General features: G+C 39.6%; 1 protein-coding gene across 1 annotated transcript in view; it reads right to left on the bottom strand.

The window, feature by feature from the left end:
* Positions 1–21224, bottom strand: part of LOC124080802 (ATP-binding cassette sub-family A member 13-like) — a gene marked incomplete at its 5' end in the record, with an annotated part of 211536 nt that overhangs the window by 124978 nt on the left and 65334 nt on the right. The window contains 2 exons of the mRNA XM_058573465.1: positions 502–679; positions 2038–2092. Coding sequence (XP_058429448.1) covers positions 502–679; positions 2038–2092 — 233 coding nt within the window. The remainder of the gene's footprint in view (positions 1–501; positions 680–2037; positions 2093–21224) is intronic.

A 21224-nucleotide genomic window follows, 5' to 3' on the forward strand; every position in this document is an offset into this window, starting at 1 on the left:
TTCTTTGGAACTGCAGATAATGATCAGGAGGGTTTCTGCTGGGAAACTGAATTCCTGCAAGAAATACTAATAACTGCTGTATAAACTAGGGAATGGAGCTCAAGCCTCAGTGGGGGTGCTTTTAAGCATGCAGATGACAGATCTTTTCTAATTATTTATTAATCACCTCATCACCCACCCCTTCAAGAGTGCATATTAAAGGAGATTATTTATTCATTTCCCTAATAAGAAACTTTGCATTTCTGGTCAGGCTCTTCATTTCCCAGCCTGAGATTCCTGAGTCTTTGCCATATGAAGCATTCCTAAATGACAGATAATGACCAGTAAAGGTGACTTAACCTGAAATGCTCTCAATAATAAAATTATCCTTTCTTTTGTGGATAGTCCCCACACGCCCAGGTCTCCTCTTCCTCACCCTCACACACACACACACACACACACACACACACATTGAAGGGATCACTAGCATAGAGGTTACTGGGATCTCATCCCAAATCCTACCATGTCATACAGGAAGTGAGTGAACCAGTAAGTCCTGTAGCCAAGGCCACTTATGTGCTGCAACCTCTTGGCTCCGGTCACTCTGTCCCTCACCACAGAGCTACCAATTGATGCAGACAGGATAGAGAATCCCAGCACAATGCAGAGGGCAACACCACACTGGCGGATGCTCTCCAGGCTGTAGGCGAAACAGAATAGCTTGTCAGATTTAGAGGAAGAACAGGAGTCTTCTTTCTATTAAAAATCAGGGACAATAATCAGTTAGGTAGACTATCTAAATATAAGAATTCTCTCATTAAATCCCTGTGACCAACTTTGGAGACATGGATTATTGTTCAGAAGCTAAAAGACATAACTGAGAATTATAAAGTTGAGGAGCAATTACAAATGAAAGACATGCCCAGGGTGACATTCAAAATACAGTGTGGACTTTGCCTACATTGGGATTTCTTTGTTCTACAGCAGACCCTGCCAAGAAGGGGCATTTGCATACCTTGCAGGCCCATCTCCAAATTTAGTTACTTAAAATACCAAAATAATTTTACAAATGGTCAAGGTCTAATCATACACATTGCACACTCTCTTGGGCACTTTTTAAAACTGGAATACTACTCTTGTTCTTTTGTCCAGCCATGTGCTGCCTGCTCTCCTCTGTTCCACCTCTGGGAACAGCAGTACACAAATGATCTTTCAGGTGTCCAACATGATGAAACATTTCACCACCAAACATCCGCTGGGCCATGCCTTCTTTTCCAACATGTCTTGTTCTATAAAAGATGTCAACTAGCCCACTCCTGGAACTCTAGGCAGGTGTCAGAGACTGTTAAAGATATTATCCTGAAAATCAGTATATGAATGAGAGGACAAACTGCAACCCATCCTTTCTGTGATGGTAATGATTTGAGGAGAGAATGCCAATTAAGCATATTTTATTCTCACCTTGGTAGGTCACAGCAAGTGCATAAATAGTATTTATATTTTTATTGAATTTTAACTAAAAGTTTGTCAAACATGATATGGAAAGGGAGATGGAAGAAAAAAAGAGAAGTTGTACAGAACTATATCTTGTAATAAGACAAAAGAAACTGACATTCTGTACCTAAAAGAGCTGGCTTTAACACCTGCCCAATGGCTCCATGCCCCATTGGGACTGTGAGGAAAATCTCACATGAGAACTACCCAGGGAGACACTACTATATTCACCTATCTGAATTCCACATTTATGATGTTAAATTGAAAAAGTGTCCTTGAAGATGTGCAGTCCCATAAGCTGTGGGAAACACATCCCCTTAGGATGATTTCTGCTTAAAAATATAGCTGCATGATATTCTCATCCATTTTAAGCTCAGTCAAACCACTGACCCTTTTAATAATCACTTTCCTCCCGCTTTGCAAAGAGATGCCCAGGCCCTGTGCCACTAACTACATATGCCAACTTCTCTCCCAACAAATGTCAAAAAGGGATCAAAATCACCACTAAGAGACTCAAAGATATTCTTCCATACTTGGGGCCCTCCCAGCATTCCTTCAACTCACATCTTGTCTTCATTCAGCAAGGATCCTCCATATGGGTGGCTATAGAGTGTAATTCCTGTGAACAACATATTTAAAAGTGAGCCTTCTGCTGCATGGTGACACACAGCCCACCTCCAACCCACATAGAGTCTCCTTGCCCACAAGACATCTCCCGTCTGCTTTATCCAGGCCTCAGTCCTTTAGTAGCAACAAAGGGCAAATTCTGTCATGTAATTCAGCTAATGTGCACTGGGATTTTTGCATTGCTGCCCTGGTTAAACATAACTACGATGTAGTATAAATGCATTATATGTCAGGTACTATGCTCATGTTATATGTTATTGTTAAGTGTTGTAAGTATCTCAGTACTGAAGGAACATACCATTCATATTTTATGGTGAAGAAACAGACTCAGGCTACATAACAATATGCAGAGGAGGTCATCTGATAGAAACCAGGTCAATATTCAGTTTACATGTAGATCAAGCCGGATCTAGACAGATAGAAAACTCAAGCATTTCTTTTTCCTTGGTGCAATTTCTATTTTGGAGTTGTCCTTGGCTTTGTTTGCTTTCTCAGGCTTGTACATTAGTGCAATGCCAGCAGCCAATGTAGAGAAATTGCCATAAAGTTTCAAGTAAAAGGATTTCATTTAAAAAGTTGTTCATAATATCACACAGCATGGTATCTCTTCTCTAGCAAATCCCAGTCGATACTATATCAAGAACTCCATAACTTCAGGCAAATGGTTTGTGTTTCATCTTAAAGACACTGTGAACTATGAGAGTAATTGGGCTTCCTTTTTCTAATTTGTTGTTTTAAATGTTTGTAGATAAATTGTGGCTTGAACATGGAGACCAATGCAGTAAACACAAAATCTTTGCTCTATTTTATGTAGTCACTCCTGTTTTTTCCTTTTCTTTTGAACTCACTTTTAATTAATCCTGTTGTCTATATTTTGCATTCCCTTATGGGGGAACATCAAATTCTTACTAAAGCTATCATGGAGTATAAGTAAACATAAATAAATTAAAAGGTACAGTGATAAAACAGACCAAAGTACTCCAAAATCTCAACAGTTTTGCTGCCAGACACCTTGAGTTCTGTCTGTTTACCACCTGTTCTCTTCAACTTGACCAGCCTTTTTATTTCCTCCATTGTGGACTCAATCGTGCACTAAAGAAAGCTCTGAATCATGGCAGACAGAACAGTGGGAGCTAATGACCCAGCTAGTCTCTTGTACAGTTTCCAGAATAAGTTCTCTGATTATAAATTAATATTGTGCAGATATGCTGTCCTGGCTCCTGAGGCAGGGGTGGGGGGTCCCATGTCTGTTGTGTGGATTCCCAGAGCATTACAAACAGCTGCATGGAGAGGACTCCTTGTCTGTCTGGACCACTAACATTCCCTACTCTTTCTCTCCCTTGTCTGTCTTTTGCTGAATGTGACTTCTATCCTTACTCTTTATAGTATTTTCCAGTTACCATGCTTTCCAGCAAAAGGTCTGACTCATAGGCAGCAAGCCTTTCATTTGATGAGGAGTCTGATAGCGACCAGATCTACCAGGTGGTCATATAAAAGCCAGAAGACCTTAGAAGTGCTTACACGAGGGGAGATTCTGCCAAGTGTGGCAGGTGTCCCTTTGGGTGCTGCAGAGAGGGGGAGTATAGTTGCAATGTTGTATGATATTCCAGAGTCTGTGTACGAATGAGAGTATTCTTGATTAAAGTGAACTCAGAAAAGTGTGGTTAGCCCATGAAGATCTGGAAATCATGTCATTTTAGAAACATAAGAGAATACTGGAATTATTCAACTAGAAAATACACACACACACACACACACACATATCTGGGGCAAGAGGAAGCTTGGAAATGTCTTCAGATAGCTAAAGCATCATCATAGGTCAGAGGAAACAGGTTGGGTCTATAATGTTTTGGAGGGAGAAGTTGGTCCAAGGGGGAAGGTTGAAAAATATAATTAATGAAAGATAAGATTAGAGAATGGGAAGCTCAAATTCTAGGGAAGATAGAGGACTGGATATTGAGTTTAGTTGTGTAGGCAATAGCTTCCTTAATCATAATAAAACCCCAGTCAAAATTCTGCAAATGAAGACTCAATGGAGGTCAGGTTAGTTAACAACTAGATATCCTGGGAGGGGGACATGGCCAGATTCCTTGAGTTGAGAGCATGGAAGCTCTGCAACTTTTCCAGAACTTTTGCCTTATGCATCTCTCCATTTTGGCTGCTCCTCTTGATTTTTATCCTTAAAATAAAACTATTGTAAGTGTAGTGCTTTCCTAAATTCTATGAATTATTCTAGCAAATAATCAAACCTGATGGGGTCATGGGCACTCCATATTTCTAGCCAGTCAGTCTGAAGTGCAGATGGCCTCAGAACCCTTGAAGTGTAGTTGGCATCTGAAAAAAACAGCAGTCTTGTTGGGCACCATGCCCTTTGGGTTTACCAGGCATAACTGAGTAAACCACTGGCGATAGGATTGAATTCAAGATCCAGTCCTCTCTCGTTCCCAGGAGTTGGACTGACCCAACATCCCCACCCTCTCATCATATGCTTCTTATATTTTTGAACCTGCCTCCTTGGATCTCTCCAAAACATCATAGACCTTGACTTGAGGGGTCTGTGCTAATTCCAGATATTCAGTGGCAGAACTGAACTGCAGTGTACCCAGCTACGGACTGAACAGAACACCCTCCATAGCTGATGTTTCTCCTCACACAGCAGAAACGTGGGCCTGGCCAGAAGTCTCCTATGCTCTCTGTACCCCACCCCTTCACACTCCCCTTGGGTCTTCTCAAGCCTGCCTTGAGTACCATGACTATATTCTACACTTCTTCCCACACATCCTTCAGGCATGTGAAGTTCAAAGCAATCTGCATCAGCCTAGGGATATTTGCCTCCTTCTCACCACCGTGAACCACCCCATCATCTCCTGCCCTCAGTCACCCAGGCTCAAAGTTGAAGAGTCCTCATCTGCCCACTCTTCTTCACGCCACATGTCCTGGAGGTTTCCAGTTCTGTCACTTCCTCCTCAACTCCATTGCACAGCAAGCACCCCTCCTGGACAGCCCTAATTTACATCATCTTTCAGCTAGCTTCTCCCCAGTTTCATCATCCACTCCCCTCCCAGCAGCCCTAGAGAATTACCAAGAAGTAGTAGAAATAAACATATTCTTTCAACACAGATGTCCCTTGCAATTAGATCCAAAGCTCTCATGTTATTGTTCTCCCACTAATCCCATTAGTAAAGCTGGATTGCTGCCATGTTGGTAATTCACTAACTGTAGGCATGTTTTACCTTTTCCTTAAATTTTCTTATACTCTCTATACCAGTGACATCCATCTCCAATCTCATGTATGCTATATTAAACTTCCTTTTTAAATCATGATTGCTTTTTTGTGCTTTCTTTCCATCTTTTTAAAAATATTTTAGGTGGATATAATATATTTTTTATTTATTTATACTTTTTGTGGTGCTGAGAATTGAATCCAGGGCCTCACACATCCTCACACACAGCAAGTGCTCTACCACTGAGCTATGACCCCAGCCCTTCTTTCTATCTTTATTGAGGTACTGCTGACAAATAAAAATAATTTAAAGACTGACCTCAAGTTCCACTGGTTTAACTTTGATTCTTTAACTTTAAAACAGTGCAAAAGTGATTTGCCTACTTCATACTTCAGTAGAAATAACACTTTAAACTTTAAATCTCAATCTTTCCTGGGATAATGAGGTGCAGCATAATCCTCTTTCATGAAGCTGGACAGTGGCAGAGAACCACAACTCAGTCAACCACGCCATCATAAGGGAAATAACCAAACTGCTACAGTGTATTATATTGCAAAGTTATAATATTTAGTAGGCTAGTTGTATTAAATGCATTTCCTACTTGCAACATTTTCAATTTACAGTGGGCTTATAAGAATGTAACGTCAGAGCCGCCCCCTCCCCCTGCACCGGCAAGGTAGAGGGAACTGTGACCACGACAGAGCAGGCCCAGCGGCCTGCTGAGGGGCAGAGCCGCCCCCCACCCCCCGCGCCTGCCAGGTAGGGGAACTATGACCACAGACAGAAAAGGCCCAGTGGCCCGCGGCGGGACAGAGCTTCCAATCACTCCTGCAAGGTAGGCGGGCCTGCGACCCACCGGCAGAAGAGGAGCAGCGACCTGCTGAGAGGCAGAGCCGCCCCCTCCCCCTGCACCGGCAAGGTAGAGGGAACTGTGACCACGCACAGAGCAGGCCCAGCGGCCTGCTGAGGGGCAGAGCCAACCCCCACCCCCCGCGCCTGCCAGGTGACCACGGACAGAAAAGGCCCAGTGGCCCGCGGCGGGACAGAGCTTCCAATCACTCCTGCAAGGTAGGCGGGCCTGCGACCCACCGGCAGAAGAGGAGCAGCGGCCTACTGAGAGGCAGAGCCGCCCCCTCCCCCTGCACCGGCAAGGTAGAGGGAACTGTGACCACGCACAGAGCAGGCCCAGCGGCCTGCTGGGGGGCAGAGCCGCCCCCCACCCCCCGCGCCTGTCAGGTAGGCGGAACTGTGACCACTGACAGAAAAGGCCCAGTGGCCCGCAGAGTGGCAGAGCTTCCAATCACTCCTGCAAGGTAGGCGGGCCTGCGACCCACCGGCAGAAGAGGAGCAGCGGCCTGCTGAGAGGCAGAGCCGCCCCCTTCCCCCCGCGCCTGCAAGGTAGACGGAACTGTGACCACCATCAGAACAGGCCAGACCTGCAACCGAGAGACAGAACAGGCCCAGTGGCCTGAGGAAGGGTAGAGCCGCCCCCCCCCCCACGCCTGCAAGGTAGGCGGACCTGCGACCCACTGGCAGTACAGCCCCAGAGGCCTGCAGAGGGGCAGTGCCGCTGCCTGCGCCTGCAAAGTAGACAGAACTGTGACCACCGACAGAACAAGCCTAGCGGCCCGCAGAGGGACAGAGCCGCCGCCCGCGCCTGCGAGGGAGACTTTGCAACTATACAAGACCAATATAAATATATAGGGGGAAACTTCAATAGCACAACAGTTTCACCAAGTAGAAAGGAACGCGAACAGTATGAAGAGACAAGGAAAGAAAGGACCACAAGCATTGCAGGTCAACTCAACATTAGAAGGGGTAATAGCTGCAGCAGATGGAATGTCAGATAAAGAATTCAGGATATGCATGCTTCAGATGATCTGGAGTCTCAAGGAAGACATCAGACAGCAAAATCAGACAATGAAAGATCACTTCAACAATGAATTACATAAACAAATCCAAGAAGCAAAAGATCAACTATACAGGGAAATAGAGGTTATAAAAAACAAACAAACAGAAATCCTAGAAATGCAGGAAGCAATAAGCCAACTTAAAAACTCAATTGAGAACACTACCAGCAGAGTAGAACACTTAGAAGACAGAACATCAGACAATGAAGATAAAGTATTTCAACTTGAAAAGAACATAGACAGCTCAGCAAGACTGTTAAGAAACCATGAGCAGAACATCCAAGAAATATGGGATAACATCAAGAGACCAAATTTAAGAGTCATTGGGATACAGGAAGGGACAGAGTTTCAAACCAAAGGAATGAGCAATCTATTCAATGAAATAATACAAGAAAACTTCCCAGACTTGAAGAATGAGACAGAACCCCAAATCCTAGAAGCCTACAGGACGCCGAATTTGCAAAATCATAAGAGACCCACACCTAGACACATTATAATGAAGATGCCCAACATACAGAATAAGGAGAGAATTTTAAAAGCTACAAGAGAAAGGAAGCAGATCACATTTAGGGGTAAGCCAATCAGGATAACAGCTGATCTTTCAACACAGACTCTGAAAGCTAGAAGATCCTGGAATAACATATTTCAAACACTGAAAGAAAATGGGTTCCAACCAAGAATTGTGTTTCCAGCGAAATTAAGCTTCAGGATGGAAGATGAAATTAACACCTTCCACGATAAACAAAAGTTAAAAGAATTTGCAGCTAGAAAACCATCTCTTCAAAACATCCTTGGCAAAACATTACAGGAGGAGGAAATGGAAAATAACAATGAAAACCAACAGTGGGAGGTAGGACACTAAAGGGGGGAAAATAATCAAAGAGGAAAACAAACCATGTTTAGTAACATAAATAAACAAATATGGCTGGAAGAACAACCCATATCTCAATAATAACCCTAAATGTTAATGGCTTAAACTCACCAATCAAGAGACACAGGCTAGTAGAATGGATCACAAAACAAGACCCAACAATATGCTGCCCACAGGAGACGCATTTGATAGGAAAAGACATACATAGGCTGAAGGTGAAAGGTTGGGAAAAATCATATCACTCATATGGACTTCGGAAACAAGCAGGAGTATCCATACTCATATCAAATAAAATAGATTTCAAGCCAAAGTTAATCAAAAGGGATAAAGAGGGACACTACATACTGCTCAAGGGAACCATACACCAACAAGACATAACAATCATAAATATATATGCCCCAAACAATGGTGCAGCTATGTTCATCAAACAAACTCTTCTCAAGTTCAAGAGTCTAATAGACCACCATACAATAATCATGGGAGACTTCAACACACCTCTATCACCACTGGACAGATCTTCCAAACAAAAGTTGAATAAGGAAACTATAGAACTCAATAACACAATTAATAACCTAGACTTAATTGACATACATAGAATATACCACCCAACATCAAGCAGTTACACTTTTTTCTCAGCAGCACATGGATCCTTCTCAAAAATAGATCATATATTATGTCACAGGGCAACTCTTAGACAATATAAAGGAGTAGAGATAATACCATGCATCCTATCTGATCATAATGGAATGGAACTGAAAATCAACGATAAAAGAAGGAAGGGAAAAGAATACATCACTTGGAGAATGAACACTAGGTTACTGAATGATCAATGAGTTATAGAAGACATCAAGGAAGAAATTAAAAAATTCTTAGAGATTAATGAAAACACAGACACAACATATCGGAATCTATGGGACACATTGAAAGCAGTTCTAAGAGGAAAATTCATTGCTTGGAGTTCATTCCTTAAAAAAAGAAAAAACCAACAAATAAATGATCTCATACTTCATCTCAAAATCCTAGAAAAAGAAGAGCAAAACAACAGCAAAAGAAGTAGAAGGCAAGAAATAATTAAAATCAGAGCTGAAATTAATGAAATCGAAACAAAAGAAACAATTGAAAAAATTGACAAAACTAAAAGTTGGTTCTTTGAAAAAATAAACAAAATTGACAGACCCTTAGCCATGCTAGCGAAGAGAAGAAGAGAGAGAACTCAAATTACTAACATACGGGATGAAAGAGGCAATATCACAACAGACACTTCAGAAATACAGAAGATAATCAAAAATAATTTTGAATCCTTATACTCCAATAAATTAGAAGATAGTGAAGGCATAGATAAATTTCTTAAGTCATATGATCTGCCCAGATTGAGTCAGGAGGATATAGACAACCTAAACAGACCAATATCAATTGAGGAAATAGAAGAAACCATCAAAAGACTACCAACTAAGAAAAGCCCAGGACCGGATGGGTATACAGCAGAGTTTTACAAAACCTTTAAAGAGGAACTAATACCAATACTTTTCAAGCTACTTCGGGAAATAGAAAAAGAGGGAGAACTTCCAAATTCATTCTACGAGGCCAACATCACCCTGATACCTAAACCAGACAAAGACATTTCAAAGAAAGAAAACTACAGACCAATATCTCTAATGAACCTAGATGCAAAAGTCCTCAATAAAATTCTGGCCACTCGGATACAAAAACTTATCAAAAAAATTGTGCACCATGATCAAGTAGGATTCATCCCTGGGATGCAAGGCTGGTTCAATATACGGAAATCAATAAATGTTATTCACCACATCAATAGACTTAAAAATAAGAACCATATGATCATCTGGATAGATGCAGAAAAAGCATTCGACAAAGTACAGCATCCCTTTATGTTCAAAACTCTAGAAAAACTAGGGATAACAGGAACATACCTCAATATTGTAAAAGCAATCTATGCTAAGCCTCAGGCTAGCATCATTCTGAATGGAGAAAAATTGAAGGCATTCCCTCTAAAATCTGGAACAAGACAGGGATGCCCTCTCTCACCACTTCTGTTCAACATAGTTCTCGAAACACTGGCCAGAGCAATTAGACAGACGAAAGAAATTAAAGGCATCAAAATAGGAAAAGAAGAACTTAAATTATCACTATTTGCAGATGACATGATTCTATACCTAGCAGACCCAAAAGGCTCTACAAAGAAACTATTAGAGCTAATAAATGAATTCAGCAAAGTGGCAGGATATAAAATCAACATGCATAAATCAAAGGCATTCCTGTATATCAGCGACAAATCCTCTGAAATGGAAATGAGGACAACCACTCCATTCACAATATCTTCAAAAAAAATAAAATACTTGGGAATCAACCTAACAAAAGAGGTGAAAGACTTATACAATGAAAACTACAGAACCCTAAAGAGAGAAATAGAAGAAGATCTTAGAAGATGGAAAAATATACCCTGTTCATGGATAGGCAGAACTAACATCATCAAAATGGCGATATTACCAAAAGTTCTCTATAGGTTTAATGCAATGCCAATCAAAATCCCAACGGCATTTCTTGTAGAAATAGAGAAAGCAATCATGAAATTCATATGGAAAAACAAAAGACCCAGAATAGCAAAAACAATGCTAAGCAGGAAGTGTGAATCAGGCGGTATAGCGATACCAGACTTCAAACTATACTACAGAGCAATAGTAACAAAAACAGCATGGTACTGGTACCAAAACAGGCGGGTGGACCAATGGTACAGAATAGAGGACACAGAAACCAATCCACAAAACTACAACTACCTTATATTTGATAAAGGGGCTAAAAGCATGCAATGGAGGAAGGATAGCATCTTCAACAAATGGTGCTGGGAAAACTGGAAATCCATATGCAACAAAATGAAACTGAATCCCTTTCTCTCGCCATGCACAAAAGTGAATTCAAAATGGATCAAGGAGCTTGATATCAAATCAGAGACACGCCGTCTGATAGAAGAAAAAGTTGGCTACGATCTACATACTGTGGGGTCGGGCTCCAAATTCCTCAATAGGACACCCATAGCACAAAAGTTAATAACTAGAATCAACAAATGGGACTTACTCAAACTAAAAAGTTTTTTCTCAGCAAAAGATACAATAAGAGAGGTAAATAGAGAGCCTAAATCCTGGGAACAAATCTTTACTCCTCACACTTCAGATAGAGCCCTAATATCCAGAGTATACAAAGAACTCAAAAAATTAGACAATAAGAGAACAAACAACCCAATCAACAAATGGGCCAAGGACCTGAACAGACACTTCTCAGAGGAGGACATGCAATCAATCAACAAGTACATGGAAAAATGCTCACCATCTCTAGCAGTCAGAGAAATGCAAATCAAAACCACCCTAAGATACCATCTCACTCCAGTTAGATTGGCAGCCATTATGAAGTCAAACAACAACAAGTGCTGGCGAGGATGTGGGGAAAAGGGTACACTTGTACATTGCTGGTGGGACTGCAAATTGGTGCAGCCAATTTGGAAAGCAGTATGGAGATTTCTTGGAAAGCTGGGAATGGAGCCACCATTTGACCCAGCTATTCCCCTTCTCGGTCTATTCCCTAAAGACCTAAAAAGAGCATGCTACAGGGACACTGCTACATCGATGTTCATAGCAGCACAATTCACAATAGCTAGACTGTGGAACCAACCTAGATGCCCTTCAATGGATGAATGGATAAAAAAAATGTGGCATTTATACACAATGGAGTATTACTCTGCATTAAAAAATGACAAAATCATAGAATTTACAGGGAAATGGATGGCATTAGAGCAGATTATGCTAAGTGAAGCTAGCCAATCCCTAAAAAAACAAATGCCAAATGTCTTCTTTGATATAAGGAGAGTAACTAAGAACAGAGTAGGGTCGAAGAGCATGAGAAGAAGATTAACATTAAACAGGGATGAGAGGTGGGAGGGAAAGGGAGAGAGAAGGGAAAATGCATGGAAATGGAAGGAGACCCTCAGATTTATACAAAAGTACATACAAGAGGAAGTGAGGGAAAGGGGAAAAATAATATAAGGGGGACAAACGAATGTCAGTAGAGGGGGCAGAGAGAGAAGAGAGGAGGGAAGGGGAGGGGGGATAGTAGAGGATAGGAAAGGCAGCAGAATACAACAGACACTAGTATGGCAATATGTAAATCAATGGATGTGTAACTGATGTGATTCTGCAATCTGTATATGGGGTAAAAATGGGAGCTCATAACCCACTTGAATCAAATTGTGAAATATGATATATCAAGAACTATGTAATGTTTTGAACAGCCAACAATAAAAAATTTAAAAAAAAAAAAAAGAATGTAACGTCATCACTGAGTCAAGGAGCATCTATGTTTAAAGTGCACAATGTGATGTTTTAATATATGTAAACATTGTGAAATGATTATCATAGTCAAGCTATTACCATATCCACTGCCTCTTATACACTTCTGGTGGGAATGTAAATTAGTATAGCTATCATGAAAAACAATACAGAGTTGCTCCCTGAAATTAAAAATAGAACTACCATCTGACCCATCAATCTCACCAAAGGATTGATGAAGTTATATCCAAAAGAAATAAAATAATTTCTATACTACCATGTTCATTGTAGCATTCTCCACAATTGACAATATGTAGAGACTACCCAAGTGTCTACTGAGAGATAAATGGATACAAATAATATGGAATATATGGGTAGAGAAAATGTGGTATATGTAAAAATAGATTTGTACATGTGTATACACATATATTTACATATACAAAGATACATACACAGTTACCATTTTTCAGTGTTTTTTTTTTTTTAATGAAGTGTGCCTTTTGTGACAATGTGGATAAAATGAGGACATGTGCTCAGTGAAACAAGGCAGAAACATAAAGACAAATACTGCATGACCCCAGTCATGTGTGGGTTTTTCAAAAGTCAAACTCATAAAAACAGAGAGTAAAAGGACATTTATCAGTGACCATGTGTGGAGGACACTGAGAGATGTTGGTCAAAGGGTACAATTTCATGGATAAAGCGAGTAAGTTCTGTAGATCTAACATACACCATAGTGACTACAGTCAATGATACTGTATTGATTACTTGACATCCAAGGACAGTAGATCTTCAGTCTTCTCACCACAGCCCATAGACACAGGAAAGATGAATAAAATTGGCTGGAGTACAGAGACGGGGATAGAAGTAAGGGAACGGTCATTCTCAAACACTGTCTAAGCCCTGACTTACTTGTGAGCAGAGAGAAAGAGCTGATATCCAACAGTATACAGTCAGCTCTCCTTATTCATGGCTTCCATATCTGCAGCTTCAACTAACCATGAATCAAAAATATTTGGGAAAGATGTATCTGAACTGAACATGTGTAGACTTTTTCCTCTTGTCATTATTCCCTAAATAGTATGGTAAAAAAAAAAAAAAAAAAAAAACTACTCATATAACATTTACATTGCATTAGCTATTATAAGTAACCTTGAGAGATGATTTAGGCATGGGAGGATGGGACTCAGTTATATGTACACGCCACACCATTATCATTTTATATAAAGGACTTGAGCATCTGCAGAGTTTGGTACCCATAGTGGAGACTGGAACCAATTCTCCACAGATGGTGAGGGACAACTACAAAAATTAGCCTGTGGTCATGCATTGAATGCTATTTAGGACCCTGGGCTGTTTGTACAAATTCTTATAGAGCAACTCTATCATATCAGTATTATTACACCCTTTTCACAAGAGGCACCTGAAGTGAAGGTATTCAAGAGCTTTCCAGAATCTGAGAGCTATGACAGCCTGGGATTCAAACCTGGGGCTGCAGACACCACAACCCATCTTCCTACCACCATGTCATGGACCGCTCTTCAACACATACTCATGATTTTCCAAAGGACAGATCCATACAGTGGCAAGGAAACAGGTTGGACGTCAAACACTTCTGCAGCTCATTCTGCACTGAAAAGCCACAATATTTTTGTGGAGAGTTCAACAATAAAATTTTAAACTACAAAGGTTGAATCTTTATTTGACCAGGTTGCATAAATACTTTTCTTACCTTAAACCATTAGATTCATTGCTGAAACACTGAAAACGGGGCTCTAATATTTGCTTTCTATGCCCTCATTCCTCTGTTATGAATTTATTATCCTTCAGTATAGCACATTTCCTGTATTTGTCATTTTTTGGAGTTTTAATCTAGGAGGCGAGAGTACATCTGGTCTCCCATCTCTCAGGTAGAATGATTGACTGCTCCTGCGGACAGTAATTCCCCAACATGCCAGACCCTACTCTGGATGTTTTCATAATACATTTTTTCTCATTTAATAACCTGATAATAAAATTATATGTTTAAAAGAAAGTGTAATATACATGCATTCCTTTATAAGTCAGTTTATAGCATTCTAGAAAAGGTAAATGGTAGAGTTTTACAGGAAAAAGGAACTCCATGGAATGGTCTAGCCTAGGCATACTAGAAGAGCAACAGAAAACTGAATGTGGCATTTTTTTCCAGGAGCACAAAACTGCTCCAGCATCTGCAAAGACCCGGTCTCTACCTCTCTCATCAATTCAACCAGCAATGTAAAGGGCCCTGAGTATGGAGCATCCACATTGGTGCCAACAACATGCAAGGCAAGCAACAGGAAACCTGAGCTATGGCAGAGAGAGCCACTGATATAGTTCATGAATTGAGCTTCAGGCGAGTTCCCACCAATGGCAGCCATCCTGCCCTCCTTTCCTGTTTTGTGCACATGGATATAAGGCTCCATGGGCTCTGCCTCCACCTGGGTCTTAAAAGTAGGAAGCTGCTGGTGTAAACTCCAGAACTCTGCAAATTGCTACAACAGCTTCTTCCTTCCTGGAGTCTCACTCAAAAACATCTCATAGGAGCTTCAGTTTTTCATCTGATGCTGGCTGTAGAGTACTATAATTTTACATATTTTACACAGAGTTAATACTTAATTTATTTAAAAAGCACGGACGCTCTACATGGCCCTACAGGGAATTCTAGTGGTCCTAGAACAGTCTTCCTGTTCTGTGCATAGTGTTCATGTCAGAACAGATGTAGAGAAACATTCTGATATTATTCTAACTTAGGTGATGGAAATTTGGACATCAGACATTATCTAATTAAATTTTATCAATGATCAGATAAAGATTTGATACTTACTCTTTAATAGGACTGAAAATTCATTTAACAAGCATCTCTCAGGGCCATAATACCAGAGTGCACTGATGGGGGCAGACAAGCAGGACTTCCCTGGAGCTCAACATCCACCAAGGGTGACAGCCCATTTATGGAACTGTAAATATGGTTAAAGGACTCTATAAAGTAGTGAGGGAGGTTATTTGATAAGCTGTAAGTTCACCAAGGTGGGAGGGGTTCCATGAAATAGGGTGGAGAGGGAGTCTGACCACTTCTTAAGGAAGGGTCAAATCTAAAGATGCATGTGAACCCTCACATATGCAATGAAAGCACAATTCACAGGCTGGGATGTGAGCTGCAGAAGCAAGACAGATGGGGACGAGGGTTACATACATAAAGCTGAAATGTCCATGAACTTTTGGTTCATAAATACTGAGTCATTCATTTTTATATTGCAATTTGGTTTACCACTACATTAGATGTTTATGGAACACTAGTTATTTTTTAATGGCAGCTTTTCAGGCTCAAACATACTTGAAAATCAAGCTAATACCTTCTCCATTTTTATAGGTATATCATAGTATACATAATAGTATAATTAATTATTGCCTATTTGTAGATGCCCGCAACATAACAACATTGGTACTAAGAGGATTTTATATATGTGTTTTGAAAAAAGTGAAATAAACTTGGAGTTATAAACACAAATGTTGTGCATTTGCATTTTTCTCAGACAAAGGCGCCCAAAACATACATTGGGGAAAGGATAGCCTCTTCAACAAATAGTGCTGGGAAAATGGGAAAGATATGCAGCATAATGAAACTAAAACCCCTATCTCTCACCATGTACAAAACTCAACTCAAAAGTGGATCAAGGACCTAGGAATCAGTCCAGAGACCCTGTGCCTAATAGAAGAAAAAGTAGGCCCAAATCTTCATCATGTTGGATTAGGCCCAGACTTCCTTAATAAGACTCCTATAGTACAAGCAATAAAATCAAGAATCAATAAATGAGATGGATTCAATCTAAAAAGCTTCTTCTCAGCAAAAGAAATAATCAGTGAGATAAATAGAGAGCCTAGAGAATGGGAGCAAATCTTTACCATAAGCATATCAGATAGAGCTCTAATCTGTAGGATATATAAAGAACTCAAAAATCTTAACACCAAAATAATAAATAACCTAATCAATAAAAGAGCCTAGGAACTGAACAGACACTTCTCAGAAGATGATATACAATCAATCAACAAATATATGAAAAAAAAAATGTTCTACATCTCCAGCAATTAGAGAAATGCAAATCTAAACTAAGATTTCATCTCACTTCAGTCAGAATGGCAGTATCAAGAAGACAAATAACAATAAGTGTTGGCATGGATGTGGGGGAAAAGGCACACTCATACATTGCTAGTGGGACTGAAAATTGGTGCAGACAATATGGAAAGCAGTATGGAGATTCCTTGGAAAACTTGGAATGGAACTACCATTTGACCCAGCTATCCCACTCCATGGTCTATATCTGAAGGACTTAAAAACAGTATACTGCAGTGAAGCAGCCACTTCAATGTTTATACCAGCACAATTCACAATAGCTAAATTCTAGAACCAACCTAGATACCCTTCAGTAGATGAATGGATAAAGAAAAAAAGGTATATATACACAATGGAATATTAAAAGAGAATAAAATCATAGCATTTTCAGGTAAATAGATGGAGTTGGAGAATGTACTGCTAAGTGAAGCAAGCCAATCCTAAAACCAAAGGCCAAATCTTCTCTCTGATATGAGGATGCTGATTCATAATGCGGGTGGAGGGGAAAAAATGGGAGGAATGGACAAACTTTAGGTAGGGCAAAGGTGGCAGGGGGTAGGTAGGTAAGATGGCAGAATGAGATAGACATCATTTCATTACCCCAAGTACATGTATGAAAACACGAATGTGTGACTCTACTTTGTGTACAACAAGAGACATGAAAAATTGTGCTCTATATAAGTACTGTGAATTGAAATGTATTCTGCTGTCATATATAACAAATTGGAATAAATAAATATTTTTTTAAAAAAAATCAAGAGTAACAAATGGAAAAGAACAAAGAAGACACACCAAGGAAGCTTCCTTTTACTGTAAGTCTTGCGGTTCCCTTAGGGTCCTGAGCAATCAGCAACAGGTAGGAGAAATCACACTGCAAGGACCCATTCTCACACACCTTCCTGCTAAAGTCCTTTCTTAAAAAAATAGCAAAACTTTAGAAATCAGAACTCCTTCCATAGATCCAAGGAGAGAGAGGAGGTTTGTGACCTATTTCACATATCATAAATCCGGTACGATATGATTACTTCTGGGATAGGGCCTGTCATGGAGAAAGTGCAGTCCAAGGAACGCAAGGATGTGGTGTTGGGAAGGAAACTGAGGCACAGGGAAATGTTAGTGACTAATTTGAGATGAATCATACTTGGTACTAGAATGAAAGGTACAACCTCAATTTTCTGGATCTCCATTTAATCCATTTTCTCTGAGACTAGGAAAATCATCTGCAGTCTTTGATGTTCTCACTATAAAAACCACATAATTGGAATGAACAATCTCCATAATTGGGTTATTATTTTCATTGTATCATGCACACTCAATACTTTATTTAGACAACAATTGTACTGTGAGAGAATCTTGGGGCTGATGAGGTTGGTAAAATGACCAAGGAGTTTAAAGCAAAGAAAGGGCCACAGATTCAGCTCCACAATAGAGTGGAAGGTGCTTGTCTCTCTAGAATCCCTTCAAAGGTTTTCAGAAATGATGTTTCAGAATGTACATTTTGAGTACATTTGAATCATTTTTCTTTGTTTGAATATTCTTTTATTTTCTGGTTTCTCTTTCTAAGAATTGGCCCACGGTAATGTATAAATGTGTAAAATTAGTTTTTTTCTCATTTAGCACTCTCATTATGGCTACATCTGCTATGGTTTCTAGACTCTGTATATTTGTCATTTGTAAAAATGCACATCTGTGCTTTTGTCCAATGTCTTTTATGATAGCAAGACATTTAACATGTCTCCAATTCAAGTAGTCACTTTCGGGTTCATTACTCTTACAAAATGTATATCTTTGGAAGTATTAGTGCCCAGATGTCTATAAAACATCTATAGCAAAAGAAAAGACTTGTGTTGGCATCAATTGTGTGGAAAAGTTTGTGGTCTTTCAATTAATTCGCCATGAAATCATCAGATATATGAGTTAAAAAGTTAACTCAATCAGACAGTATTTAGAGAAATACATGAACTCTTCTTACTGAATGGCATTTTGATGACTTCTCCCTCTCTTCCCCTTTTTAATCTCTTCTGGAAACATTGATTGATTTTTTATCAATATTAATTATTACTATCATTGAATAACAGAAGCCAACTGTAAAGATTTCTTAAATTTTAAAATAGGGTAAAGAATAAAATTAAAATAAATTATAATCCAATTCAAAACCCATCTGAAGTAAACTCTGTTTTCATTTTGATGCTAATTATTTCTTCCCACAATTTTCTTTATGTCTCCACATTAACTATATGCTATGTTATGCATCTTCTATTTTGTGGATCATGTTGACTTTCCATTATTTTTTACCACATATGAAATATATACATTATCAATATGCTTCACTAGAACAAATCTTCATCCAGGTTCTTTCTTTATTCTATGGATTCAATAGTTTTATGATCTTCCTTTGGGTTAAAACCACAAACGACTATCTTTTGAGGAGTCTTCTTTGCTAACAATATTTATAATAACAGATTTATTGTTAAATCTTTTGAGCCATGTTCTATAATAAAGATATCTCTATGGCCTACTTACTTTATGGACAATATCTTCACTGGGTAAAGAATTTGGGGTACATTATTTTTTCCTGTCATACTCCATAAGTGGTATTCTATGACCCACAAGCTTTCAAGGTTGTGGGTAAAAAGCAGAAACCATAATACAGTCCCTCCAAGATGGAGTAATCTCTGTTCTTCACTCTTACAGCTCAAAACCCCTGGGGACACAACACACAAACATGCACGGAAAGTTTCTCACAGGTGCAAAGCTGGTGGCCTGTGACCATGAGACTTGAAGGACACAGTGGTGAATTTCCTGAGTTGCTTTATTGCTTCCCATATATCCCAGACAAGGTAGAGCAGAAACTTCCAGATTCGAACTGTCAATAGGCACAGACAAGAAAAGTTCCAAGAAAGTCAAAGAACCGGGGAAAAAGTGGCCTAGTAGAAGAATACCTTTTTAGCAACACCTTCCCTACTCCAGCCAATGACTGAGAAAACTGTTCCCATCCTCTGCTGTTTCAGAAGGTACCATGAGGAAGCCGATATTCCATACCCTGCCCAACAGAGATAGTTGGCACAATGATTGTTCCACTGAGATGCAGAGGTAATTTGAGCCTCCATCCCACCAAGGAAGGAGTGATGAGTCTTAATGAGGCAGAGTTAAGTGAAGCCAATCACCACTTCTCTTTACCTCAGACCCTTGCCCATATCTGCAGGGATAAATGTGAATAAGAGCCTCCACATCCAACTGGTAGCAACTAGACTAAACATGGCAGTGGGAGGCAGGGTTAGCCCACACTGTGGTTCTATGACCACCCTCAGCCACTGAGTCAGCAGGGCCCAGTGGGGTGTGCTGAACATCCAACCCAACTGTCTTTGATAAGAGTAAAGGTCATAAAGGCTGACTAGCTCCTAATATCCAATAGCTGTTGGGTATCTCTTTTATTATTGTAAGTTTTTTTTTCATCTCTGTAACCAAAAGACCTGACAAGAATAATTTTAGAAGAAGAAAGTTTATTTGCTACTCATGGTTTCAGAGATCCCAGTCCATAGGTGACTGACTCCATTGCTCTGGGCCCAAGGTAAGGCAAAAAATACCCTGTCTCTTTTCTTCTTGTTCTCTCTTCCTGGAGGAAGATCCCTCTTATCCACTTAGGAATGATGATTAATCCTTTGTTTTGACTTCTATCTTATTAAAATAAATTTCCTCTTATGTTCATTATTCTATATCTATTTAATTTCAATTCAATATATTTATGCCAACTTAAAAAGTCATAATAATAAAGTAGCAACTATTTATTTTATTGTATATTTATCTTTATTATAGAATCTAATTATAGTAATGGAATATACTATAGTAATTGTATAATAATGGTGCCAAGGCTCATTTATTTGAATAAAATATTTATTAAAATCTTCTATGGATAAATACTTTAGAAACTCTGAACATCAAAGGCATAATATCTTCTGTGAGGTATTTACATTCTTATCACAAAATATAGCAATGCAAACAAATAATGCTAATGCAAAATACTAGCTGCTCCAATGCCCTACTGTCTTGAAAATATTTTTCATAATGTACAAATGCTTGCTAAAAAATGGTTATATGAATGAACTTTAGAAGCTAATATCTATGGAACAATATAAATGAAGCCACTCATTGGGTAAGGAAGAATCTCAGTGAATTTAGGTGATACCTTAGTTAAACTTTCTTTTTAAAGTTTAGCAGAAATGCTTAAGGTGCTTAAAGTAGTATTTTGTTTGGTTGATTGGTTGGTTGGTTGGGTTTTTGTGTGGGTTTTGTTTTGGTTTTGGTACTGGGGATTGAACCCAGAGGCACTTGATCACTAAGCCATATCCACAGTTTTTTTTTTTTTGAGAAAGGGTCTCACTAATTTGCTGGGGGCCTTGCTAAGTTCCTGAGGTTGGCTTTGAACTGGCGATCCCCCTGCTTCCCGAGTCTGGGATTATAGGCATGCACCACTGAGCATGGCAAGAGAGAGGCAGTCTTGATAGAGACTCTGCAGATTCTCAGGCCCCCAGGGATAGCAGTTCATTGGAGGTAAAGGCCTGGCCACGCCAGGGTAACAGCAATGAGAGCATAAAAAGAGATGAGGCTGAAATGATAGGTTGGCAGGAGGCGGTGCATGCCCATTTAGAAGCA

Source organism: Marmota monax, unplaced genomic scaffold (assembly GCF_021218885.2).
Source record: "Marmota monax isolate L192 unplaced genomic scaffold, Marmota_monax_Labrador192_F-V1.1 WCK01_AAM20220418_F8-fsc00343, whole genome shotgun sequence".
Taxonomy (NCBI): Eukaryota; Metazoa; Chordata; class Mammalia; order Rodentia; family Sciuridae; genus Marmota; species Marmota monax.